The 26,898-nt window shown below is 44.9% G+C and overlaps 1 protein-coding gene across 2 annotated transcripts in view; it reads left to right on the top strand.

Annotated features, from left to right (window-relative positions):
* The window catches only part of NEURL1 (neuralized E3 ubiquitin protein ligase 1), a gene marked incomplete at both ends in the record, with an annotated part of 136,848 nt that overhangs the window by 82,678 nt on the left and 27,272 nt on the right, over positions 1-26,898 (top strand). For both annotated transcript variants that reach the window (XM_084209935.1, XM_084209936.1), the window contains one exon: positions 2,089-2,410. In XM_084209935.1, the coding sequence (XP_084066061.1) occupies positions 2,089-2,410 (322 nt within the window). The remainder of the gene's footprint in view (positions 1-2,088; positions 2,411-26,898) is intronic.

Genomic DNA, 26,898 nt, shown 5'->3' on the forward strand with positions numbered 1-26,898 from the left:
TTCATGCTGCCTGTGATTGCTGTGAAGTATTGGCAAGAGGCTGGATTGTACAAATGACAATGAGGCCCTATTTATCTTAGACCCAAAAGCTTTTAGGGCTTGCAGTAAATTTGCTGCAAAAAATAACCCATCTTCTTCTTGGAGTGTATTATGTTTCCTTGTTTTGTCATGTGCACACCCTGTTAACCCCACTTCTACTGGGGGCATACATGATGCCATCCCACCCTGGCCAGGTATATAAAATAGCAAATCTGCTTCAGTCCTTGTTAGTGTCATCCCGGTGTCCACCTGCAAGCAGGAGCTCCCCATGGTTCCTGGGACTGAGGTCAGTGCTCAAGTGTTTCATGTAAACAGTTCAGGTGCCTGGATGGACTGAGTAGGGATAAAAAGCAGCACTCCCTTAACCAAAAAATTGTCCATTGATAACATTTTTCTGAGCTCTGAGATATTTTCTCTGATACTTTAATTATAAAAGAGAAATCTCTAGGCTTTGAACAATGTCTTTGTTGTAAGATTATTGTGACCCCAAGGGCATATGTTCCAGATTTGTCTTGGAGAGGAATATGTAAAACAAAAACACTGTATTTACAAATTTGATTTGCAGGGAATTCAGAAGTCCAAAGAAAACGTCTTGTAGAATTCCTTGGTGAAAATTCTGTGCTTCCAAGCTGGGACATGTGGGGCTGCTGCCAGGCTTTTGAGAACAGTCCTGCAGTCCTGGGCAGTTCAGTCTCTGTCCTTGCCATTCATCCAACCAGCTCTGTGTGCCCTCTGGCAGGTGGTGCCTGTCCTTGTTTCTGCCCCTGCCCTGTGGCCAGCAGTGGAGTTGCTGGAGGCTGCCAAGGTGCTGATGGAAGATGACTGTCTCAAGTGCTCTTGTGTTTGCTGCAGTTCAAAGTGGGAACAGATACAGTGATTGTGGGTCAGCTGGCATGCAGGAACTGTCCTGGCCCCACGTCAAAGTTGGATCCAGCATCCTTAGATCTTTCATGTCATAGTCCTCATGCTGACAGGCTGAACCCCTTTGAGAGGAACAATTCCTAGCAGGTTCACACTCAGACAATAAAATGGAGAGGAATAACTTCACCAAGGACTTCATCTGAGGACCATACTAACTCTGAAACTTCCTTGCTTCCATGGGAAAAAAAAAAAGACCATGTAACTGGGTAGTGTTTTCAATGTGCTCCATGTGTCCAGGACCTGCTGCCTGCTCCCCACAGATCCCCTGCTGGCCAGGACTCAGTTCTTGTGAGTAGAAGCTGATGACTCTGGAGGTATCTGTGATCCTTTGTCCTGCTGTCTGTCAGGTGCAGAAGGATGGGTATAACACATGAAACATTCCAAAAACCACAGCAGATGTTCCTGACCCCTGACACACTGAGTAATTGCATACTGACAGGTTGGGGTGTAGTTATGCACAACATATTTCACAAAACACCGTTCACAGCTGGAATAAATAGGTTTTCCCAAGATAACATCTATTGTTGCTTCAAAACTTTGTATTTGACAAAGTCAAATACTGTATATTGTGCTTTCCCACGCACAAGTTCTCTGCTGCAAGGCTGTGATTTCAATTTGTCATCCAATATGACAAGTTAAATAAGGGAAAGACTGTCTTTTACTTGCCTGAGAAGCCCAGAAAACCCTGTGGAGATAAGTGTGATTCTGGAGCTTTTCTCTCAGGTCCGAGAGATGAGAGACCCCATCATCTGAGCACCATATGGGAAGAGCTCTGCAGAGATTAGAGGTCTTGTGCCCATTTTTGGCACATTTTGTGTGAGGGTTATTCTTAGACCAAAAGGAATTACCCTAGAAATAGAAATGAATCATCATGCAGCGGTAATTACATTTCACCTATCCACATAGATTTAATTTGATTTATTTGGTTTTAAATATGGGCATCGTATCCTAAGGGTGCAGCAGCAGTGCAGTGTGCGGCTGAAAAAGCTACAGCATTGTTTGGTGGCTAAAATGTTTCCTAAATCTGGTGGGGTTTTCTGCATGCTGGCCACCAGTGTTGGATGCATAAAGCCTGTGGTGTGTAAGTTGGTGTTCAAGTGGCTGTCAGTGCTGCTGTTGTCTTTGCAGATCACTAAAAAGCAGTGCTGCTGGAGCGGGGCTCTTCGGCTGGGCTTCACTTCCAAGGATCCATCGAGGATTAACCCTGACACTCTGCCAAAGTACGCCTGCCCTGACTTGGTTTCCCAAAGTGGGTTTTGGGCCAAGGCTCTGCCAGAAGAGTTTGCCAACGAGGGGAACATCATTGCCTTCTGGGTGGACAAGAAAGGACGGGTGTTCTACAGGGTGAATGATTCCCCTGCCATGCTCTTCTTCAGCGGCGTGAGGACGGCAGAGCCCCTCTGGGCCTTGATCGACGTCTACGGGCTCACCCGGGGCGTGCAGCTCTTAGGTGAGTGCCTGCCTCCAAGCACAGGGGGGATGCTAAGGCAGCCTGACACTGCCTGTCCCCTCTCTGTGCTGGGACAAGTACAGGGAAACAGCTGTCCTTCCTCCCCGGAGCATCTCAGGATCTCCGCCTGGGTCAGTGGGTGTTTGAAACTTAGCAGGTAAATATAACCTCAGTGGGAGGTGGGAACAGCTGCTGCAGTATAGCACTACAAGCCATCTCTGAGTAAGTGGATTTCTTTTCCGAGGTGTAGCTCTATCAGGGAATAGCCTGGAGTGTGTCATATACCTCGTAAGACTTTATTTTTATATCATCTTGTGCTTTCCCTGTGCCAGAGTGAGGAAGTGCATTTTATGTACTGTGGTTAAATCCTTCCTGGATGGCACTGTTACGATTTTCTGTCAGGTTTAATGGACAGATTTGAAACATGGCTGTCTTTCAAATTACCTGAGAGAACCTGTGGCTGGTTTTTCCAGGATGTTGCTTTCACAGAGAAGTTTGATTTGTCCTCTGGAGCCTGAAGGTTGGATATACAGTTGGGGTTGGAGGATGAGGAGTGCTGAGTGCCTGTGTCTTCTGCCATCCTCAGGTGAAATGAAGGTAGTTTGGCATTCATAAGGACTCAGTTCCAGATGTGCAGGCTGTCAAGGTTTGGGCTATTTGAGTTTATACATCTTAAAGAGCTGAAAGAAGGACTGAAGGGCAGCAAGGTTGCTGGGGGACCAGGAGTGTCAGCACACAGCCTTGGAGGTGGCTTTGCACTGTCACTGGGAGGCAAATTGCAGCACTTCTCCATGTAACAGTGGTTTCATGGGTCTTTTCACCATGGCAAAGGTTAGATGGTACATTCAGGAGCTGAAGTTCCTTCTGAAGATGGAATGATCTGAGGCTGAGAGAGATCCTAGCTTTTTCCTGCCATGCAGACTTTAATCTCTGTTAAAGTGACAGCTTCATGCTGTATATCAAAAATGGCAATTAAACTTCTTTCTGACAGTTCTACTTCCTTCCTGCATTCTGTGCTCAATTAAAAAATATGGTGGCAGGACTACTCATAGCAATCAACACAGCAAGGAAGAGGGATGTTCAGGAGATGAAGAAATGAGACTGACCTTGTTGCAAAAACTCCTGGCCTGAGATTGCACAAGGCAGAGGAATTGAAGAATTTCTCAGCAGCTTTTTCTTTTTTTAGGTGCAGAAAGATTTATCTTTTGTTGTGAATCAGCTTGAAACAGAGCCACTAAGCAACTGTTCATAGGCCAAGGTGGTGAAATTTGAATTGGGATGGAGAATTTAGGCAAATGTCACGCCAAGGATTCAGTTAGGAAGAGCTTAAAATGACTCCAAGTCCTACGGCTGTTCTTGTGAGATTTGGCTCCTCAGAACCACTCTGCCTGATTAATGAGGGTCCATAACTCTGGATTATGTTCCTTTCAAAATGCCCCAGAAACCATTTCCTATCCGTCATCTGCCCCTGCACTGTCCAATCATCTTCCACATCCCCTTTCACAAGGAAAATGTGACTTCTCCCAGCCACTGACTTACCTCTGGTCCAAGAGGCTCCAGACTCTTTGGTGAAGTCCCTGAATGAAGCAAGCAGCTTCTGAGTTTACACAGTTGGCATGGAGCTCAGATATGTATTTATAGCTTGTTCCAGCAGCCCTCAGCAGGCTTTGAGCCTGAAACTGTGCTGAAACGGCTTCCACCTGAGTCCTCTCCATCTCCATTCATTATTAAATAGCACTAAAAGTCAGAGGAGGGAAATCATCAGCTGTGTTGCCCCTGGATCCTATAGACATTCCTGTTACTATGCTCTGCATGCCTGCTGTAGTGTAGCAGACCACACATATAGCACAGGACAACTTGCCAAAAACTCCCAGGACTTGACAAATGAATTTCATAGCTTAGCTACAAACATATGGTCGAATTCAGCCTGGTATGGCATGCAGGGCATCTGATGGAGGCTGGGATGCTGGGGCGGTATGTAGAACAGAGGAGCCTAGCATTTCAGATTCCAGTTCAGTGATTTATTACCCCCTACCCCCAAACATATTCCTTATTCTTCAGTCTCACTATTTTCTCAATGCTTGTAGGGTTACAGGGTCAAACTGCATCTCTGCACAGTCTCCATTTGCTTTTATGTGTTAAGAATAAAAACTTTGCCATTTCTGGTGTCTTTCTGTTTATTGCAGAATTACTCCCTTCCCACTCCCAGTAATGTAACTTCAGTTCCAAAATGAGACTTGCCAGAGGAAAGACCTGCAGCAGTAAGTCTTGTGTCACTGCAAGATCCCAGCTCTGCAGGGAAATGGATGGTGTGCATTTATGTTCCCAGAAGTGACAGCATCCAAAACTGCACATTTTTATTTGCTTCTCTGCATTACTCTGGCAAATCACTTCCAGCCCAAATAAGGGACTCAGTAGAACAGGGTAATGACTAAGGCTGGTGACACTGTTCCTGACTTACAGATCTAATAAGGAAAGACTTGAACGAAGGGAGGCCCAAAGCCTGTGAGAGTTAAGTGACTTTCCAGAGCAAAAGGTGTCACCTGCCATCATCCTTGTTACCCAGCTCAGTCCCGCCTCTCTCTCTCTCTGCATCACAGGCATTGCACAACATTCTGGCATCACTGAAAACCAGCTGGTTTGTACCTTAATTTTCATTTCCTTCTGCTTATGTCTTTACTGACAGCATCAGCCTCACTGACAGTTACCCATGTGCCAGTAGTGCTGTCACTGCACAGGTGTGTGTGGCTGTCACAGATGTTCCTGGGTCTGCCTGCCCTTGCTGTGTGTTCAAAGGCAGAGCCCCTTAAGCAGCGTCTTTGCCAGCTGGATTTTGAAATGAACCAGGTGAAAAAGGCTTGCACAGTCCACTGCTCTGCAGACAAGGGGAGTTGGGGCTGAGCTGGGACCGTGGTTTGCTGTCACTGCTGGAGTGATTCAAAGCAGGGACTGGTTTAAATTCACCTTGAGGTGGCTTCAGCAATGAGGTTCACAGTGCTGGCAGTCACAGGGGAGAGGCTGCTCCTTGCTTTCCTCTACCCACATTACAGAGATGAAAAGGCTTCAATTCAGCCAGGAATCTGGTGTCCTCTGACCACAGGGTCTCAGCTGGGTTTCTTTTGCAGTGTAAGGGCCTGCACAGAGGGGTCTGGGGAATGGAGTGCATGCATGTGCTGTGTTTTAGGGCGTGAGTTTCAGTGTAGGTGCAGGCTTACATGACCTGTGAACATGCCCTTATACAGTGACTCTCCTGCTGACATGCTCAACTTGCAGGCAGGGTGGTTTACAGCTCGGCTTTCCTTTTTGGGCAGCTAGTTTTGCACAAGTGCACTTTTACATTCCAGAGTAATTTAAAGTAATATTTACTAAAAATGTGGCTTGTCCTTATGGTATCACTTCAACATACACACATGCTCATTCACACTTTTAAAAAGAGTCCGAGAAAAATGGAATATAAGCAATCTGCTGCCTTGCTGCTGTAATGGAGCATCAAAAAAAAAAAAAAAGAAAAAAGAAAAAGAAAAAAGAAAAAAGGCCCAGCTGTTTAAATTCTGGAGTCTTCAGAGCTGTGGAGGAAGGATGGCAGCTCATGAGGACCAAGTGGTGATGTTTCACACTAACCTGCTTCTTTCAAGCACTGGGCTTGAGCCTGGCATGTGCACTTTCCATGGATTCACAGCAAGGTTGGCAACTTCCCTCAGTCACGTGTGCAGTACAGCACGAGTGTTCCCAGCATTTTCCTTTACTTTTGGTGGGGGATCACAGGTTTTACTCTTCTATATGGTGCCTTTTTGAAAATCACAACATTTTTTTTTTCTTTTTGAAAGTTCCCCTGTTTTTTTGGGCAGTGACATTGCAGCATTGCAGAGTGGGTAAGATGGGAAAGGCCCTATGAAGATCATCTAGTCCCACCACCTACTGTCTTTTCTTGCAAAGCACAGTGCAGGTACTCCAAAAGCACAGAAAAATGGGGCTGCAAACCAGTTATGATTCCAGCATACCTCACTTATCCTGTGTTTCCAGTGAGGTAATGTGAGGCACAGTCTGCTCATTTTCCTTGGTCCCATTCTTTGCCAGTATGATCAGCAATCACACCCCTTTACTGTTTATTACTCTGTTCACACTCTTCTCCCATCCATCAGTATTTTCATTCATGCAGTATTTCAGAGTATTCTTGGTTTTTTACCAGCACAGGCTTTGAAAATCAAGGATAATTTTATTTAGATTGGCACACTGAGAGGCACCTGTTAAAAGCTAAGTCTCACCACATCTTGTAAATATGAAATATGTGAAAAACTAGTAAGACCTTGCAAGATTGGAGCATTTTAAATGCATGTGTATTGAATGTGCATATTAGATTTGCCTGAAGTAGAAACATATATAGTATAAATATGTATTGCAGTCATAAATATATGTTCAGATCCTGGGAGAATTAAATGGAAGTTCTGTATATTGTATTAGATATTTGAGAAATCTCTTATTTTTCCAGATCCTCTTCCTACCTTCTCACTGTTTGCAAAGTGTCAAAGTCAAAATGTGAACTGATCCTGAATGGAAATGTACCCATCTTATGCCTCAAGCTGGTGTCTCTTTGACAGGGAAGTTGCACATTTTTTAAGGAAAGAAAGAAATGTTTTTATTTCTTCATGCCTGTCAGTTCTTACATAGTTTGAATCTCTAGCTCCCGGCCACCTCTAGAAGAAACATTAAATAAGCCTAAAATGAGGTAGATTTATGGGCAAATTTCAGGTGTTAATGGTATAAGACTGTTGATAAATCTAATTTATTGCATGCATCTGCAGTTTTACTGTGTGGTTATTACTATTTTATTTTCCAAGTGCAAAGCTTATTTTCCATTGCCCATGGGAATCCATTTTGTTGCTATTCTGACACGTGCACATAAGCAGACTGATGTGCCAGGAGTGCTTTGCACTAAACAAAATTGGATAATCAGATATGACTGCAGTGTATTTTTATAGGGTATTGTTGAAAGTGGAAGCTATAAACAATTAATCCTTTTTGTGGAAGTCTGTGACTATCTGATGGAAAAGCATAATAAGTGCTTAAACAGAGTCCTGCTTAATGAAGGCAAGATACACAAGACCTGCAAACAGTCAGTTGTCCTTGTTTTTCCCCATCTCCTAAGGGGAGAGAGAATTTAAATTGCTCATAAAGTTTTATTGTCTGTAGCTGTTGTCTCTATGGCAGCTGCAGGAAGCCCTCTAACACAGCTGAAAATGTGAAAACAGTTTAATAAATAACTTATCTCTTGCCATTTTAATCAATCCCTGCTTTGCCTTAGCCCCTCTGGAGGGAAGTGTTTTTCCAGATGCAGTAGGCACCCAAAGCTAGCCCATGGAGCCAGGCAGCCTGAGGGTCTGTCTGTCCTCCAGGTGTGCCTGTCTAGGTCGTGATGATGAGCCTGCTGGACACAGCACTTTCAAGCAAGGCATATCTCTTCTTGGCTGTGTGAATGCAGTGGGGTTTTTGTTCTCTTTGTGTTTGTCTGCCAGCAGTGCAGACTCGGTGCCCACGGGCTGGGGAAGGCAGCGGCCGCCTGCCCTCGTGGTCAGCGCCGGCCGTTTGGGATGAGCAGCAAATGGCAAACACCAGGGAAGTCAGAACAGGCAGATGCCAAGTGGAATGAGGTCTCTGGGAGGTCAGCATTTCAGGCCTCACCGGCTCTGGGTGAGGTGTTGGGTTTCAGTCTCACAGAGGCTCTGCAGGTTGCTGGTCGGATAACCTGCTGCTTTCACCTGAAGCACCTTTGCTTCAGCAGGACCTCTTGGAGGGGAAGGCATTGCCACAGGTGCACAGAAAGGACAAAATCTGACACATGACGTGCTATAAGGCACTTTGTATCAACAAAATGTCCACATCAGTGTCAGGAGAGCTTGCAAGTGTTCCTGGTAGGAATAAATTTAAAAGGGATTAGTCTGGCTTTTATTTCTCTGACTGAGAAAATGACCAGTGGAAAAATACATTCTGTGCTGTAAAGTTTCTTTAGTTCTGGTGAGCTGAAATATTGTTCCTAACACAGTCAAGAAGGGCCACTTTACCCATAAAAAAAACAAGGAAATATGAAAACTCCGACAATTAGAAGTGGCGTTTATGTTGTGGGTATGTTATAGTTCAGATGCTGACACTGCAAAGATAGGCCCCTATGTTAAAAAAAAAAGTGGAGTCTTCACATTAAATATCTGTTGTGATGATTGATTTGGCTGTTGCTTTAAGGAGGTAGATGTTGCTGGTTTGCACTAAGAAGTTTAACTTGTCTTTGCTGTGTGCTGGAAGTGTGGAAAGTAGAGTCTGGAAACAGTGGTTCCAATTAAAAAGCTCTTGACTTTCTTTTACTTCTACTAAAGGTATAAACTACTTGAATAATAGTATGTATACTGAATTTATTACACAGCTATAGTTAGTTACAGACATTTCTAGCATGGACAGGGCCTTAGAGAATAATAATCCACCACTAATGGAGCAGTGTATTCTTTTGAGACAAGTTTCAAGGAATTCCATACGTTAGCAAAGGTTTCAGCTTTCTGATTTAAACCATTAGGGTATCTATGCTGCTCTTTTTAATGCACTCTATTAACTGATACTTAATGCCACATATAATTGCATTTTACTTAGTTTGTCTAATATAGTTCCTTTTTTGAAATCTGTAAGTAAGACTTTAAAAAAAAAGGGAGAGAGAATATGCTGGGAGAGGAAATTAATCTTTGCAGCTTTCTTAATACCTTTCTCAATACCTTTCTCAATTCAGCCAAATGGTTTAAACTGTTGAAACCTTGGGCTGTAATGCTGAAAGCTAATTCCTCTTCATTCATAAAGCTATAGCTTGACAGAAAGAGTGCATTTGGAGCTGGGGGTAAGTTTTGGATGTGAATTGAGTGGTCTGGTAAAAGTATAACAACTTATTGTGCTAATCTTGCAATTCCAGCTCTTGCAGCTGTTCCAGCTGTGGAGGCCCTTTCCCCTAAGCCTGTGTGACAGATGACAGCTAAACACTGCTAGTGTGATGAAACCAAACATTGTCTCTGTGCAGGATGCCTCTGCTGGCCTGAGATAGCACTTTGTCATTTCACTGTCTAATTGGCCTCACAGCTGCTGAATATGCAATTTACCATACAGAGGATGGGAATTGTTATCCCTGTAGGTGTCTGGGTTATTAAAAAAGTTTGACACCTTTAATAAAATAAAATTGGGTTTTCCGCCCATATCAGCAACAGAGCAAAAAATGAGGTTGCTGTGTAGTCCAGTCTCCTTCTTTTTTTTTTTTTCTTTTTTTCTTTTTTTTCCCCCAAGCTGCCTAAGCAGAACTGTTGTTATTGAACTCAGTCCTTACTGGTAGCCCAACTTTGCTCTCAATTTTGCCAGCCTAAACTTGTGGCTACCTGTGGAGTCACTCTGGGTTTACACTGTGAGCAGAGTCTAGCCCTGGGTTTTTGCTCACTCATCCCTTCTTTTTGGCCAAACACTGAGCAGCAGAAGCTCCTCCAGACCTTGTCTGGCTTGTCCTGAAGAAAACAAAACATTTTGACCGTGCCGATTTTTGAAGCTGTGCTGATTCAAGCAGAAGTTCTCCTTCACAGAATCATGGAGTGGTTTGGGTTTGAAGGGACCTTAAAGATCACCTAGCTCCAATCCCCCTGGATGCCATTCACTAGATCATGTTTAGTCCTGCTGAGCTATTAGTTCTTTTCTGAAGGTTTTCTCATTGTGTTGAATCCACTCCTGGTTTTGATGCAGATGTTGCACAGCTCTGTTTGTGATGCAGCTGATCCTGCAAGGTGCTGTGCTCAGTGGACTCCTCTCTCCAACTCAGACATTTAGGAGAATCTCAATCTTGCATTCTTCTGTGCTGCTCTCTTAATTGCTTGTTCATAAATATGTTCTTCTGACAATAATTTTTAGATGTTTCCCCTCTGTTGTGGATTTTGGTGGAAATACCATACCTTACTGACATGCACTAGGTAAGTGCTTCCTCCTGTTTTCTTGGAAATTATAGCAGGGTAGTGTTGGCAGAACTTTGTGAAATTTATACAAAGCATTCCATGTCTATTTGCTGGAACAGAATGTCCAGTCACAAGTTTTGATTCTCAGACATTATCATCATTTTGATCTTAAAGGCATTTACAAAATATTTTTTTTAAATTCCATTCCATCTGCTCATATTAGATTTAAAAATTAAAATTATTTGGGATTGGTAAATTTTTGGTCTATAGCTAGGGATAAAAGATTGATAAAACAGATTGCTAGCCACTGACTATGTGTTTAAGAAGATGAAAATCTCTTGTGATGCATCTGGCTACCAGTGTGACTGTTCACAGATGATTAATTCTCTTCAGGAAAAAAAAAAAAAGTTTAATTGCTCTATCTTTTTAAGAGGATAAAGACCACTCCAGGGAAAAAGCTTTTCAAATCCAATAATCCTATTCCCGTGCTGGTGCTGTGCCAATAAACAGTGCACCACTTGCAAGGAAAGATCTGAAGCTTCTAAAATCTTTAATGCAGAGTGTTCCCTCTTTGTCTGGCCAAGGCTGGAGGACCCCAGTGCCTCTGAGCCCCAAAGGTGTTCACTCGAGCCAGGAGACTGGTGACAATTTGTTCAATATGTTTCTGAAGGTATTTGCATTTCCTCCTCATTCTGCAGTGGTGTTTTCCTGGTTGATTTTCTTTGCTCTCTCTGGTGTCTGTAGGCAGCAGCCATCACTCTTCTGAGCCCTTCCCAGACATCAGCAATCTTGTGTGAAAGATCTTTTGGACAAAAACACTGGGCCTTTTGGGTTCTGCCCCTGCTTGTAGCCATTTCTATTCCAGATAAATCTGATTCAGTGTTTCCATACACTGGAATGTGTATGCTCATGTCAGAGGTGCACCTTGACACTGTCCACATTTGTCAAAATGCATTTTTATTGCTTCATTCCTGACATGGTAGAGTCTCAGGATCTTGTCTATAACACTCCCTGGCCAGGTGGAAATTGGCCTCATGATGGAGATCAAAGCTAGAGACAGCAGGAAAGAAAACTGAACTCATGAGAATTTCATTGTGGAGCTGCAGGGATGCACAATTTCAGCTCAGCCTAATTGTGCACTCAAGAGAAATACATAAATAATTTGGTTTTGAGCCATAATCACTATTATGACTATTTTAATGATATTTTCTAGTGCTTCAGTTTTGGGTGTGATACCTAGAAGATCAGTGCTGCACAAAACCAGACAAGATGTGAAAAGTAAAAGTAACAATCTGATGGTAAGGCAGAGGCTGCTCTGTGCTGGCAGGCTAAGGGATGAAAGCTGGTGGAGGGAAAATTCAGTGGGAAGTAGAATACTATATTTTTAAAGGTATTCCAGCTGGATAATTGGAACCCATTCTGAGGTGCTCAGAAAAGAAGACTGCATAGGCTGCAGGGCCCAAATTCAACAGGATGGTAAATTCCCCACCCACCTCCTGTATATGTAGTTATATGGTGTGCCAGAAACCAGGTATATGCTTGAATAAGTATGTTAATTCACATTCCTAAAGATAGCCATGTGCTTAAATGCTTTGCTGGATCCTTTTCTTTGCCATCTGCTTGTTACTGTGCAGGGCTTGCTAGGTCAAAACCTAGCAAGGTGGTCTGTGGTTAATCAGTAATCAATGGTTTTGCAGGGATTAGCCTCTGTGCTTAATGGTTTTTCTGGGCAGCAAAGACTCTTTTAGGAGGAGGAGGAGGAAGAGGAGAACATGAGTAGGAGAGGCTGAATGCACTGTTGAAGTTGGAGGGGAAGTAGAAAAGTTGCCTCTGGGCAGTGCTCGATTTTCTTGGAAAATGTGTCTGGCTTCTGTGCAGGAAGGATTAAGAATGGATCTAGAAGTCCAGGGTAGGGAAGAAGGAAAATGCAAACATGAACTGCTGTCTGAAAGCAGTGGCAAGACAGGTTTGGCAAAGAGACATCAGGTTATATTTATGGGGAAGGCAAGGACAGCCCCGTGACCGAGATACCATCCTTTTCTTGCCTGGTTCCTTCTCTGACACCAGTGGCTCATTTTGTCTTTGTGGTGGCAATTCATGAGCCATAGGCTTTGTTTTCCCTTTTTTTTTTTTTTTTTTTTTTTTCCCCTTTATCTGGACAGCCCAGGGTGTTAGATGTGTGTGAATTACTTTGTATGGGTCACCATGAATGTCTGGCATGTTCCCTGAAGATAAGTGAGCTCTTTTATCAGGTCAAGCACATACTACCAACAGTCTCTCTATCATAGGGATCATGAAGATACAGGGAAAACAACACTGGACTAAGAATCTGAGTCAGATTTGTTTCTTACATGCTGAATTAGATTGATGGCTCTTAGTTCTGCTCTTGATAACACCTATTCCTCTTCATGCAATGGTTCTTTCATCATATGATTAATTTATTATAGAAGTCTTTTTGCTAATAACAAATATTGACAGAACTAAGTATCAAAGGGTTTATTTGGATGAAGGTGAGCAGTCTGTAGGAGAAGAGATGAGAGATATTCATTTGTTTGTGCTTTGCAGTGGGGATTTCACACTCTTCCATCTGTGTCTGTGGAATTTGCTGCCAGATGAACTCCTGTCCATTGAGTTGGACTCCAGAATCTAATCTTGCACTTAGCAGCATCTCTTGATTGCTTGGCTGAGAAAAAACCCCAAGCAACCATCTCTAAAATATGTACTGAGTGCAGTTATTTTTCCAGCAGAGGGTTTAGTTACAATGGGCAACCTAGAAAATTAATTCAAATTAATAGCAAACGTGACTTTAAAAAGAACTATCTATGCTAACCTGAATAGTTGCTATGGGCAAGCATTTAGCACTGAAATAGCCTGATTCTGGTTTACCTACATTCAGAGTGAGATCAGCTGGCATCTAATTTACTTTTGGAGTTTTGTTGACAACCACAAACGTGAGGAAAATAAATAATCTTAACCTCTCTCTGAGACAGACATGGGGTGCATGGTGGCCACTGGAGAAGGCCAGGCAGCCATCTCCTATATCTTCAGCTGAAGGGTGAAAATCAGCAGTGACTGCAAGGAGATTCTCAGACTGTTCTGGGTAGACTTAAAGATAACTTTGCCATCACTCCTGGAGATGTGTCACTGATGGTTATTCTGTCATAAGTGTTGTCTGGGACATTTTTGCAGCCAGCAGTGCCAGATGTTTGCAACTGCTGTCCCCTCATCAGGATGTTCCTGTTAGCAGCTCTTTGACCAAGATATTATTTTATGGTATATTTAGTTCTTTGTTATCTTTCCTCACTGTCAGCCTATACAGAACAATAATCATGTTTTCTTCTTTACCACAGCCTCCACATCCTCCTGTCATTCTAAAAATGCTTCTGTGATGTTAAATCTTTTCCAGTTATGATGATGAGAATTAATTCATTCTGACACAGCCATGAAAATCTGATTCAATTCCTTTTTTTGGTATCTCAGTCACAGTCCTTGATCACAAATCAGCATGAGTCAGAATTGCCCAGGTTATTATTTCCTCAGAAAGGCTGATTGCAACCCCGTCTCCATATTTAATATCCTTTTTCTGACAGAGGTGGAGCAGAGCAGTGGAGGCTGCAGTAGTTTTGTCTGCAGACCTGTCTGTTGTTCTGGCATTTGACACCAGGTGGAAGAGGTGACACCAGAGGATATCCCACAGCAGTTTCAGTGTTGCACTTTCCCATCATTAGGGAGTTAAATCCATGGTGGTTCTACAGTGTAAAGAAGACTACAGAACCCATGAGGATTTATTACTCTGGAAATTAGGAAATCTTGGTTCACAGGTGGGGTTGGGACACAGTGGCTTTATCAGCATATGCCAGGACATGAGAATCAGGTAATGAGTTTTTAAAACTGTCCTATCTAAGCACTACTGTGCTTAGATCTTCTGCCAAAGCTGACTGCCCTGAGATATTCCACAGAGATGGGTTTGGAATCCTTTTGGAGTCAACTATTTAAATTAGTAGCTTATCTGAAGTTACTAAAAGTACATCAGAATGAAAAATAGGTAGGAAATACTCTCTCTGGGGCCCTTATAATTCATTTATTGTCTCCAATACATCTTTGATTCTCAATGTTCTGTATAGAGGCCAGGACTGCTTGGACAGCCTATTGAAGGGGTGGATTTTTGGTGGAATGCTGTCAGTCTGTTTTGTTGGGCTGGGCTGTGGCCAGGAGGGGTTTGGAGGCACGAGGAGGCTTCCCTTTCCTTATGCAGAGCTTCTGGCAGGAGGAAATCCTGCTTCCACTTGCCTTTGAACCCTCCTTGTTCTGAAGCTGTGCTGTCAGTGAGCAGGAGCTGCAAGGGCTGCAGGAAGGAGCAGGCAAGACCCCTGAGCTGGCCCTGTGGGGTTTGTCACTGCACAAATTCAATGTCCTGCTCGAGGGCTAAGGAAGCATTCCCATATTTCTATTGATGGCTGCAGTTTCCTTTTGTGTTTCTCTTGGGTTCTTCAAATAGGGCACTGGTAACTTTAATACCCGCTTGGGGTTTTTGTTTGCTTGGTTGTTTCCTAGCAAGTTGTATGATTTTTTTTTTTTTAACAAAAAGAAAAGAAAAATAATGCCCAGAGAGAGATAGGTCCAGTATTTTTATGAGGGAATAATATTTATCAGGAATTAATTGTGCAGGAGAAGCAACCAAGGCCTGCAGGAGAAAACCTTTACACACTGGTGTGAGTACATCAGATCAGTAACTAGTGGTTAGCAGGGAGGGACAAAAAGCCATCCTTAGTTTTAGTGGTAGAGGATCCAGCTCCTGATTCAGGCTCAGATTACTCATTTTCCTGAGACATATCACACAAGTGCCTTCATTTTGCAGGATGGAGATACTGCTTTTCTCCCTGACAGGGGACTGTGGGTTTCAACTCCTCTGAGCTTTTGGACTCCTCACAAGCTAAAGTGGGCAAGCCAAGTGCTGGTCTGACAGAAATGTCTCATTTTGGTTTGACTCTTGTGCCTTGTGAGTGTGTTTCTGGCAGAGACCTGGGATACCATTTTATAATTTGATTTTATATGGTGTTGCACATAGCAAAGGCTGTGCTGGACACAGTGGTTATTGAACTTAGGTGAGTGAATTCAGTTTCCCCTAAAATTTCCAAACAATTCTAGGCCTTATTGGTGAGGAGAATTATGATAAGATGCTGAGCAGAATGGGTGGCCTTTGTGAGGCTCATCCATTATTAATCAGCCATGTAATTTCCCTTAAGTGGCAAGGTGAGGTTGCTTCTGTTTTAGGTCCAGTTGCATCTTCATGCTAGGAGCAGAGATGAGACCCTCTTGTCTGCATTATTGTGAATTACCCATCTGGGAAATGAGGGTGCTGTAGGTTGGAGCTGCTGCCTGGGAGCTCGCTCGTGACACAGAGACACAATCAGATGCTGAATAAGCAAGAAATTAATTCCTCCTTCCCTTTCTCCTTTCCCCATAAGAGATGGGTTTGTTTTCACTGGAGCTTTGCCTGTGTAAAGGCTGCAGTGTGGAGCCAGTGTTTGCTGTCACACTTAACCTTTGGCATGTCAGAAAGCAGCTTAGGGTGGAAACCAAAAGCCTTCTCCTCTGATGGTGGTAGCTGGGCACCGAGAGGACCTGGGGGAGCCAGCTAGCCTAACCTGAAAGTACTGGAAAACAAACTCCTGACAGATGAGACAACTGTAGGACACTGATTTAGTACAACCTAATAGCTGAGCTTCACATGCCTTATAATGGAAAACAAATCAGTATACTCTTAGCTAAAAACAGAGTGATAGCATAATAAACATAACCCTGTTGAACTCCAGGAAGCATAAATCACTTATAAATCAAAAGAATTATTAAAAAAATACTTATGTTCACTGCTGAACTCTGATTTACAGTCTGAAAAATGCTCTGTTTTGCTTAAAGGCATTTCCCTTAATCGAAGTGTCTGCAATTAGAGGGAGTGGTAATGAGCCAGAAGGCAGCTGAGTGATGTTGCCTTTTGAGGATCTCTACAGCTGCCATTTTCATAGCATGAATAGCGATGCTTGGTGCTGTGGAGAAGCTCCCGTGGATCAGTGCTCCAGAAATTGGAAATGTTGTGTTTTGTAATACACCCCCACTCCCCTAAACCTACCGTGCTGCTGAATTCCATCCACTTAAAACAGAGCCTATGTTTAACAATAATTTAAATCATTATCCTGCCTGTCAGCTCAGAGTTAAGGGGCTATGCGACTGCGATTCTCTGTTTAGAAACCGCCTGGAATAATAACTTTCAGATGTCTCAAATATGCACCACTTATCTATAACATCTAAATACAAATGTCTCCCTGCTGAGCAAGCCCAACACTGTTTACCTATCGCGTCCAAACCATTCCAGAAGGTTTGCTTGGCGTGGAGCGGAAGGCCCTATATCCGCAGCTCCGACGGCGCTGTCAGTGTAGCGTTTTTCAACTCCTCCTCACCCTTAGGTGATCGCAAAGAAAGAAACAGCCGAAGGCTGGGAGTGACAAGTGAAGGATGTCCCTGCGTGTGCATCGCCCTTCCCCCGCCACGCTCCAAGGGTAAAAGTGCACCGGGAGGGAGGGAGGGAAGGAGGGAGGCAGCCCCGTGCTGCCGGGATGATGCTCTGGCCGCTGGCTCCCTGCCAGCTGCTGTGAGATGATCCAAATGCTGCATCCCCGGCCCCGGGCGCGCTGGGGCCGAGCACAGCCGAGCCGCTGTCGCCAGCTTGGGGGCCCCGGGCTCTTTCTCGGCGTGCAGACCTCGGCGGGACCTGTCAAGTCTCATTGAACATCAGGCCACGCAATTGGCTTTTGCCGTATGCTGCCCGCAGCCGCGGCGCGCCCCGCCGTGTGCCGCAGCTGGGCGGCCCCGCTGCCCGGGAGCTGCCGTGCGGGCACTCCGCGGCGATGGGCTGTGCTCGGGGGCTGCCCCAGCCGCTCTTGAGCAGGGAAAACTGAAAAATCCTTCCTTGCTTCACTATGTCTGACTTGTGGCTTAATATTCGGGGAACACTTAGGACTTTTGGGGGCTCTGCCGAAGGCATGGTGTGTCTCATGCCACCCACCTGGAAAGAGGGGAGCTCCATCCCCATGGCTGGCATTGGGTACCAAAGGCTTCTGCACAGTGCTCTGCAACCTAAGGAGAAACCTATGTGGTTTCCAAATTTCCTGATACGTCCCAGAGAGCCTCACACCGTGCTTGGGCTTTGTTTCCCTTGGGCACACAGGGCACCCTTAGCTGCTGTGCACTGTCCTGATGCAGCGAATGAAGGTTAAATCAGGAGAAGTGAGAAGCTTTTAATGCATCTTTGCATCATCTTTGGTCCCTAGGTGAAGAGTGAGTCACAGCTCTTGTTCATATATCAGGTCTATGATATCGACATTCTTTCTGGGGCTCTTATCCCTCCACTCTCAGTTAACTCCTACATTACTTGTGTCCAGCCCCTGCAGCACTGCTACTGGCCTCACAACAGCAGGTTTTTTGAAATGAGCCCTGAGGGGCCACAGTTCATACCAAATTGTTTTACATGGCTAAGGTTATGGAAGCAAGCTTTCCCCCCTTAACCTCCAGTGCTGCTGTCTCTGCAGTCAGGTTGGGCCCACAATAATGTTTTTAAGAATAGCTGCAATTAGTGAGGTGTGCAATGGCTGAGCTCAAAGCACAGTTTCTTCCTCCTTTTTCTTTTTTTTAATGCAGGATTCCTTGTAGGGATGTGGCTTGGAGAAGAATCCTTAATGGTTTGCTCCCAGCCTGCTTAGGAAACCAGACTGGTGAGGCCCAGTACCTGATGACTTCATGCAGCACAGCTGCCTCCATGTACATGGTATTCAGGCCAGTTTACTTGCTCGGAATGCCCAAACTGTGTTTCTGTTCTTCCTTCACCTCATGGATATTGTAAGTCAGATTCTTTGAGTTGTGGTTTCTCTGGACAGAAACACACACAGGCACGTGGCTTGGTGCCTGCTTGGCTTGCTGCAGCTGCCTGTCCCCACATATACAAGCATCAGGTAAGATGGGAATGAGAGCAGCATGCAGGATCCATGGGGTCTCCATCCACAAGTTGGTTCTTCTTGCCTGCTCAGCCACTCCTCAGCAGCTCCTCACTGATATTCCCATCATCACTCATGCCAGAGCTCCTGGAGCAAGTTAATACAGTAGAAAAATTTCATATATTTAATCCATTGCTCTTCTGTATATCTGTGCTGGTGGAGTGTGGCAGTGATGTCCTCTACACAGAACATCACATTTACCAGTTATTCTCTGTCTACAACTTTGCTATGGATGCAGAAAAATAATTTGCAGGCACTGGTGCTGCCTTTATGCTGTTTGTTGCTCTAAATTTGCTGGGGTGTTTGCTGCCCAGACAGAGAGAAGGCTGTGATAGCCATCCTGGCAGCTCAGATGTCTCCAGTGAGAGATGACCAGTGTGGTGTCTCTGCCCCAGCAGCACCCCGAGGTGACAGGGCAGAGTGACAGATGGCGTTGGGTGGCACGAGAAGCATTGCTGGCATGAGGGGCATAAACAGCGAGCCTGAGCCCACGTGGTCAGGTCCAATCAGTCTCTCCAAGGAGCCGGGGCTAGTTTCAGTTGTTGGGGGTGGGAATTGTTTGCTGTAAGCTAAAGGTTGAAAGCTGAATTGAATCTCAGCTCCTCCAAAACCCCCAGCGCTCTCTGATCTGGTGTTTTGATTACCTGAACGCATTTTAAATGCTAGCTCAAGCGTCAAGCCCTCGCATTTCCATTTAGCTGTTCAAGGGAAACAATTTTAATAGCTACCCAGCTATTCATCAGGATTAGGCCCTCCTGGAGTAATTTGGATAGCATGAAAGCTAAGTGCAGCGTGATCCAAGCTTAACTTGGAACATCCAGAGGCACCAAAAAACATTTGCTTCTGTAACTGAAGCGCACTCCTCAGCCCCCGCTCTTCATACCGCTGGCCATGTCCAGGACCAGAGGAGGAGGGGCTGGGGAACAGCCCTCCCTCCTGTTATTCCTGGCCCTGATAGAAACTGGGAGAAGCAGAAATATCAGCAGGAAGCATCCACTTTTGGAGCTCCCATCCACAAGTCAATGTGAGCGCAGAGGAGAGAAGGATCCCTGTGCTGGGGTGCATCCCCCTGCCCTGGCACTGTGGCACAGAGCACAGTGCTCTCCCAGGAGATCTCTGGAATTCCAGGGGAGCAGGAGCAGTTAATTTGTTCTTTATTTATTGCCCAAGTGTAGATAGCTAGTATATTGCTCTGCCAAGTGCTGAGGGAACAAATTCCTTGTTCCACATTGTATGGTTCTTGGAGTGACCCTTGCTGAGCTGCCAGTGCCCAGCCAGGCAGCCCTGAGCAGGGCTTCATGTTGGAGCTGAAGGTTTTGCTGGTGCCTTCAAGACTTGGGAATGCACATGGGTTTCCTCTCTCGTCCACATGTGCATGCATCAAGAAGTTTTGCTTACTCAATCTCCTGTGTGTAGTGGGAAAATGCTAGAAAATGTTCTTTAAAACAATTTTAAAATTTAAGTTGAACAGATTAGGGTTGTTTTTATGCTGTTCTGCTGACTGGCTTTTTTCCTATTCAGACTTCACCAAGATTTCTGTGAGAGGCTAAGGCACTCAAAAATATTTGAACATTTACTGGTTGTGGTGGTGAGGACCTGTCAAGGGTGACACTGGCTGCTTTCTGTGTAATCACTGAGATCTGAAAGTGGGAGCTGGAAATCCCTTGAGAATCTGGTCTCTTTAAGCACTTTGACCCTTTGGATTGGCTGTGGAGGCTCCTGGGACAGCAAAATTTATGTAAGACATTTTGCAGCATCATCTTTTTTTTCAGTTTTGGGAAGTGTTGAGGCTGGATGGAGTTCAGAGGGTGAAAGGAATGGTTCTGTTGCCTTTAAAAACTGCTGCTCCTTGTTCCTGGGGCTTGTTGGTTACTTTACAAGGGGAGGCAGGAGAGTATCTGCTTTCTGTCTGGTAAGACAGTGACTACTTTATTCATAGAATGGTCTGAATTAAGATAAATTACTGAATCTTGTAGAAATCATGATGGTGAGACAATTCCTTTGAACTAGCTGAAAATAATGGCTTTTTGAAGCTCTCTATAAATTTTTACAGGGCTTTCTCTTTATATATATGTATGTGTGTAAATGTAAAATCAAACAAACAAAATACTTGAAACACTGCACAAAGATTAGAAATCTTCCAGACTTTCACCACTTCCATAAAAAATAAGGGGAAAGTAATACATTAAATTATTTGCACTTTTTCAGTTGTCTAGATAGTGCTATAGTGAAATAACACAGTGCATCCAGCTGAAAAGGGAATTCACCTAGGACTGCAGATCACATGCAGAAGCAAGAAGGAATTGTTGAAAAGCTCCAGAGATTGGTGAGGGGAAGCTCTCCCCTCTTCACTGTCCACCTGGGCATTACATCTCAGAAGAGATGCTGCAGCTGAAAGGGACTGCTGAGTCCCTAAGAGCGAGGAGGAGGAGGTCAGCTGGGACCTTCAGCATCTACAGAAAATTAAAATAAGACAGGAGAATGGGCCTCATCTCTGCCTCTCTGAAAAACAGAGAATTACCATGTTGAAAATGAAGTAAGACTGTGAAGGAAGGAGTTTAGCTCTCATAGTTTATGTATTTAAAATACTTTGAGGATCTGAAAAAAGGAGAAGAGGGAATTTGTTGTTGTTTCTGTTGTCTTGGGACTGTTCTCCTGGTGCTGTGCTTTACAGTGTTGCACAACAAGCACAAGATGCAACTTCTGTGTAAGAGGAAGTGTGGTAAGTCTCTTGGACACTTCAATACCTCTTGATTCCTCCCCTTGGACATGCATTGGCATGTTCTTGTGGTTCTTTCCTTCTCCCCACCTCCCTAGGAAGAGAGATACCCAGCACTGCCAGGAAAGCATGGACGGAGATGGAGCCACACAGAAATATTTAGGCTCCCCTCTGTGTGGCTTTTAGAGCAGGAGCAAGTGTGAAGACAAATATCTTACAGACTGTTTCCTCCCTTCACCCTGCTCACCTTCAGGCATGGGATGAAGCATTTTCAACTGCACACATGCAATGCAAGGAGTAAAAATCAGAGCAGGACCTGCTGTGCTTGAATTTTAGGCATCCTAGAATTTTGTAGATCACAGCTACCCTGTTTATTTTTAAGATGTGCAGAAAAGTCAGCCCCATAACACTGTCTGCCAGCATGAAGTCCGTCACCTATTGCTAATTGAACTGCCAGGAGAACATTTAGGTGTGATCACAGCAGAGCCTCATGTGGGGAAGCACATTGGCAGTGTTGCAGTACAGGATGTAGATGCCCTTAATGAAGAAGCACTTAAAAGTTATGCCAAGTGTCTCCTCTGTCTGTCAGCATCCTCTTTCCTAAAGCAGGACAGTGCTTAGTGCTGTGTGTTTCTCTTTGGGGAGCCAGGAGATACCTCTGCTGAAAGCTGAGACTCAAGTCTGAGCATTTGAGCCATCAGACATGAAGTCTCTGATGATTTTCCTTAGCCACTGGATGGTGAAGACAAATTTGGCCCTTGTAGAAACTTCAAAGCAAAGAGCTGGCTGAGGAGGGAGAGCTGATCCCAGCACTTCCTCCAAAAGCAGGAACTGAGAGTCCCCTGCAGCCCTGGGAAGGCTCACGGTTCTGTTGAGAGCCTTTCATGCTCAGCCTCAGGAAGGCTGCTGAAACAGCAAGGGTGGGGTGGGTTGTGACTGTCACTCGTGGATTGTCACTGACTGTGCAGACTACAATGGGTTTATTTAAAATTTCATAGGCTGTGTTTTCCATTTAAAACTGCACAGATTTCCAGGAGAAGGTCGGCTGCTGGCCACCTGCTCCCCAGAGAAGTACTTAAAAGAGCTTTTTCTCCCTTTTAACACCTAAAGCCTTTCAAAATTTAGCAAGGCAAGTGTGAGATCTGGCACTGAGGGCTCCAGGACCTCACTCCCCCAGACACCAGAGGGTATTCACAGCATCTTAAGCTGTTTTCAGGAGGAGAAATCAAGTCACAGGTCACAGGGATTGAAAGACCTCCTGAAGGCTCTTTGGGGAGGACGAGGGGCAGGAATGGACACTGGGGAGGCTGGCTTTCTGCCCCTTAGTGCCAAGCACAATGCCATCATGCCCTGTTCACATGGCACAGGTGGTGACTGTGGGTGTGGGGAGAGACTAGTGGGAGGGGAGCTTTGGGCAGGGTGGGATCAGGAGGAGTGAGAGGCAGAGAATGGGGTGAGACAGAGGCAGGTGATTGTGGGTATGGAGTGCAGGGAACCTTTACAGCAAAAGCAGAAGTAGAAACCCCACCAAAAGTGCCATTACAGAAGACTCCTTTTGCTTATTTTGGAGAATCCATCTATTTTGTTAGAGCACCTTCATGGGACGACCTGCCCAGTGCTTGTGATCTGAAATCCTGTTGTCTAACATGTTTTCGGCTGTTAACATTTTCCAACCTATTGTGTAAATAGCTTCTATTTTAACATTTTGGCAAACTGCTTCCTGGGAAAAGCCTGATCCTTCCACCACTCCTCCAGGGTCCTATTGTCCGGGGTCTTATTTTTCCTTCCTGTTTCACATGAACGTGCAGAGCTTTGACAATTGCGCTTTGTAATCTTGAAATGTGAATGCTTTCCAAGTCTGGAAGGAGTCTCTCAGTTTTTGAGATTGACCTTTGATTTCCAGTGACAGCCAGAATGGATTTCTGCAATTTTTCATGTTGCCTAGGGCCTGACATTGACTAATAGGACTGGATATTCAGCAGGAATGTCAGGAAACCTTCGGTGATGAGATTTATTTAGGCTGTCCATGCATAGTTTCCAAACTGTAGGGCTAAGTTCCTGTTTGGGGTGAAGGGAGCAGTGTTACAACATGGGTGAACTTAGACCATTGCCCCTGCTTTCATTCCACACCCTTCCAGATCCGTCTGATCAACAGCAAGCAGTCTGTTCTGCTCCAACTACTACAATAAGGACATGCAAAATCACGTGGTTTTCTGTTGAAGACTAGCAGCAATTCCATTGCATTTGTCTTTTGTTTATCTTGCTTAAGAAAACAGCAGATTCTGCTTAGTTTTACTGAAAGAGTCCATTGCTGGCTGGAAATTACCATCTGTAAAAAAATAAAAAAGTAGCAAGATGTAGGTCAGTGTGCTTGGGAAAGGCTTCTGCAGAGCTTCTGCACTGACTTAATACGGGGATGTGTGTGGGAAACAACTCGCAGGAGCTAGGGCACATCTATAAAAGCAATTTTCCATTCTGGTTATGTCTTTCTGGCCCATTGGGGTTGTTACCAGCATGTGACCTGCTCCTTTTGCCCCTGGTCTTGGGAAGGCATCAGAGACCATCAGAACTCTGCTGCAGGCACAGATTCTTCAGGGCACCCCAGGGGTTGGCTGTGCCAAAGAACAGGAAGGGTGCCAAGCGCCCGTGCCACGCACGGTGGGGGACTCTGCATGGTCCAGATTTGTCTTGGTGCAGCTTCATCTTTTCCAACAGAGCAGATGGGGGCTGCAGGGGAGAGGAGAGGGACTCTACAGTTTGTCAGAGATCTCTGAGGCCATCTGCAAATGTAGAGAAATGGAATAACTAGACCCTCACACAGAGCTTGTCCACAGAGCACTGGTGATGATGACCTGGTTACACTGGGGTTCCTACTTTACAATTCTTCATTCAGCTCTCTAACTGTCCCTGAGTACAACCTCACATGACTAAAATAAAATTGATTTTTAAGAGTTGATTCATTCTTTCCTCTCTTCCATATCTAGGGTAGGGGCAGTGAATGAAACTTTTTTTTCCTCCTATTTGCCCATTCATGTTTTCATTTAACCAGTGCTGGTTGCATCCAGAGGAGAGTTTGATTTGTATTTTTATGTAAGTGAAGCAGTATGTGAAAACAGTCCTTTTTTGTGGTAAGTTTTGCAAAAAGACTACTACTATTTTTTACAACCCACAGGTTTTGATTTGACAGTATTGTTTTCAATACAGGATTGCTTTGAACCAGCCACTCACCCTCCTTTGTCCTTAAGCCACTGCAATGGATTTCGCAGGAGCTGAAAATCACATTTCCATCAGTTGGAATCCTCTCAGCAGCTGTTAGGGGCCCTAACATGGCTCTTCCTTTGCACAGCAGCCAGTGGGATGTGTCAGATATTTGTTTTCCCTTCTGTCCCCTTTATATTACCTGGCAGGCAGTGGTTGGGCTGCAGAATGCTGATCCAGGAGGGAAGGTGTGCTGACCTCCTTTCTTTCCAAGCTCTGGCTCTGGGCATCCTCCTAGCCTGGAGGGGATCCCCACCCCAGGAACCAGCCCTGGAGACTCTGCAGTCTCAGCAAGGAAGGTCCCTATAAAGGATTAGCAAGCATTTACTTGGATATTTAAATGTCCCTTTGGGCCCCTCGGATCAGAATCTGACCCTGGTTCAGGCAAAAGAAGAAACAAACATCTGCTTCTCCAGCATTCAAAGCAATGTGAGAATTTTAAACTGATTTCAAAATAAAGACATTAATTTGGGTATAACAAACAGTCACCAAAGAAAGATCCTCAGAGAAATTTAGCTGCTGAATCCTTGACCTCTAAAGGACCCCTAAATATAGTATTGTATGCAATGTGCCTCTTCTTGTGGGTGAGATATTAAGAGCTTATTTATTTATTAGAAAGTGGTTTACAATGTAAGTAAATTAGTGAGTTCCAAAGCCCTCTCTCAGCTGCCAGATGCTGGGAGGATGTTTATGACCACTGTAAATAATTTCATGGCTTAATACAAACACATTTTTAGAAATCAAGGGCTGATGACTGCGTGTTTATAGTGCAGCTGAAGATTTATCAATTCCTCCAGAGTATGAGAAAGAAAACAAACAGTACTTCAGATATTTTAAAAATTCATAAAAAAGAAAAACCCCAAAGGTATCCTTCATTCACGGTGCTGTGGGTTCAAGTCTGCATTGCCTTGGCTGAACTCTCCCAAGTCTCATCAAGTCAGTGAGATCAGGAAATGCTCAGCATCCTTCAAGACCCAGCCCATGCATTCTGGACACTGTGAAGGCTGGGGTTTCAACAGCACAGACAAGTCTTCCCTCCACTGCGCTTGCAGATCAGTTTGCTGCTGCTGAATGACCTTTCCCAAGGTCAGCTTTACATGACAGAAATCAGATCCTTCCCCGTCAGCAGAGCAGCAAGGTAGAGCAGCACAAGGGATTTGCTTTATGCTGTGGCTAAAAAGTAATAAGGACTGAGCAGCCCCTCTGGGTACCAGCAGAAGGGTGGCTCCAGAGGGAAACCTGCTTCCCAGATGTAAGGCATAGGATGAAAATGGGGCTGGAGGGAATTTCCTTTTCGAGGCATGTGTGCAGCGAGGAATTTGAAATCGGCAAGGTGACGTCAGAGCCTATGTGGGATGCTTGGTAGGATTTTTGTGAAAAGTCTCAGTGCCTTGGGGAGGGATGGGCAGAAATGAAGTATTACAGATGCTTCATTTGAGCTTTAAGTCTATTTTCAGCCTTTGTGTGGATGGCAGCGGAGAGCCTGAAAATATCAGCAGAAGCTGTGGGCTGCTCGTGTCATGGTGCCTTGTGGTAGCTGCACGTTCCCATGCTGTGCTCTCCATAGCAACATATTTTCAATGTAAAACCACAGAACCAGCTGAATAGTTATGAGCACTTACACTCCCATGTGCATGGGGAAAACTGATGATGCTGCTGAGCTGCTGCAAGGCAGAAATGGTCCTTGCTTTAAATTGCAGCTTGAGCTGTGCTTTCAGTCAAGGGATAAAATGAAGTTTGATGATGGGAAGTGCTTAGGCACATGAATTCACAGGTGCCTTGTTCTTTTTTGGGGAAAAGTGACCCTTTTTTAATTACCTAAGAAGTTCTGGGGGCAGGAGAGTGCCCTGGATCTACATCAGGGCAGAGTTAGATGGGTTGACACAGTGATGTTTGCCTGGGCTAATTGTGACAATTAACTAAGGACAATTAATTTAGGGCAAAAAGCTTTTTTGCAGTTTTGAGAAAGCAGTCAAGCCCAGTGTAGCAAAACCTCAGATCTGGCAGGCTGAGGTTTGGGTGCCCTTACTGCAGCGGTGTCAATTTTTTGCAGTGAACGTTGTCTGGCACCATGCTGATCCTTTTCCTTGATGGTGCTGGATTGCCCAGCCTTGAATTCAGCTGCTGGGGCTGCAGTATCCAGCAAAGCAGAGGTGGCTGTGCAGTGCAGGCAGGCAAGGCACTGCCATGGGCATGGCACTGGGATGGCCAGGGAGGTAAATGGATGGAGCCTGCAGGGCTCAGTGGCCAGTCCTGGCCATGCCTGGTTTCCTTGTTCCTTGAATCATCCCCCTCCTGCCAGTTTGGGACCAGCAATATGTGTGCTGGGAATGGCTTTGAGGTGTTTTGGCAGGTGCCACAGTGGCAGAGCGTACCCTGAGTGTGTGTGTGGCTGTTGTCAAAGGAGCTGCTCCCAGGCTCTGCCTCCAGCTGCCCACAGAGCAGGCATGCTCAGCAGGATGGCAGACAGGCACAGAGACAGTGACAGCATCTGACACGCCTTTG

Source organism: Fringilla coelebs, assembly GCF_963513975.1.
Source record: "Fringilla coelebs genome assembly, chromosome: 8".
In the NCBI taxonomy this organism is placed as follows: domain Eukaryota; kingdom Metazoa; phylum Chordata; class Aves; order Passeriformes; family Fringillidae; genus Fringilla; species Fringilla coelebs.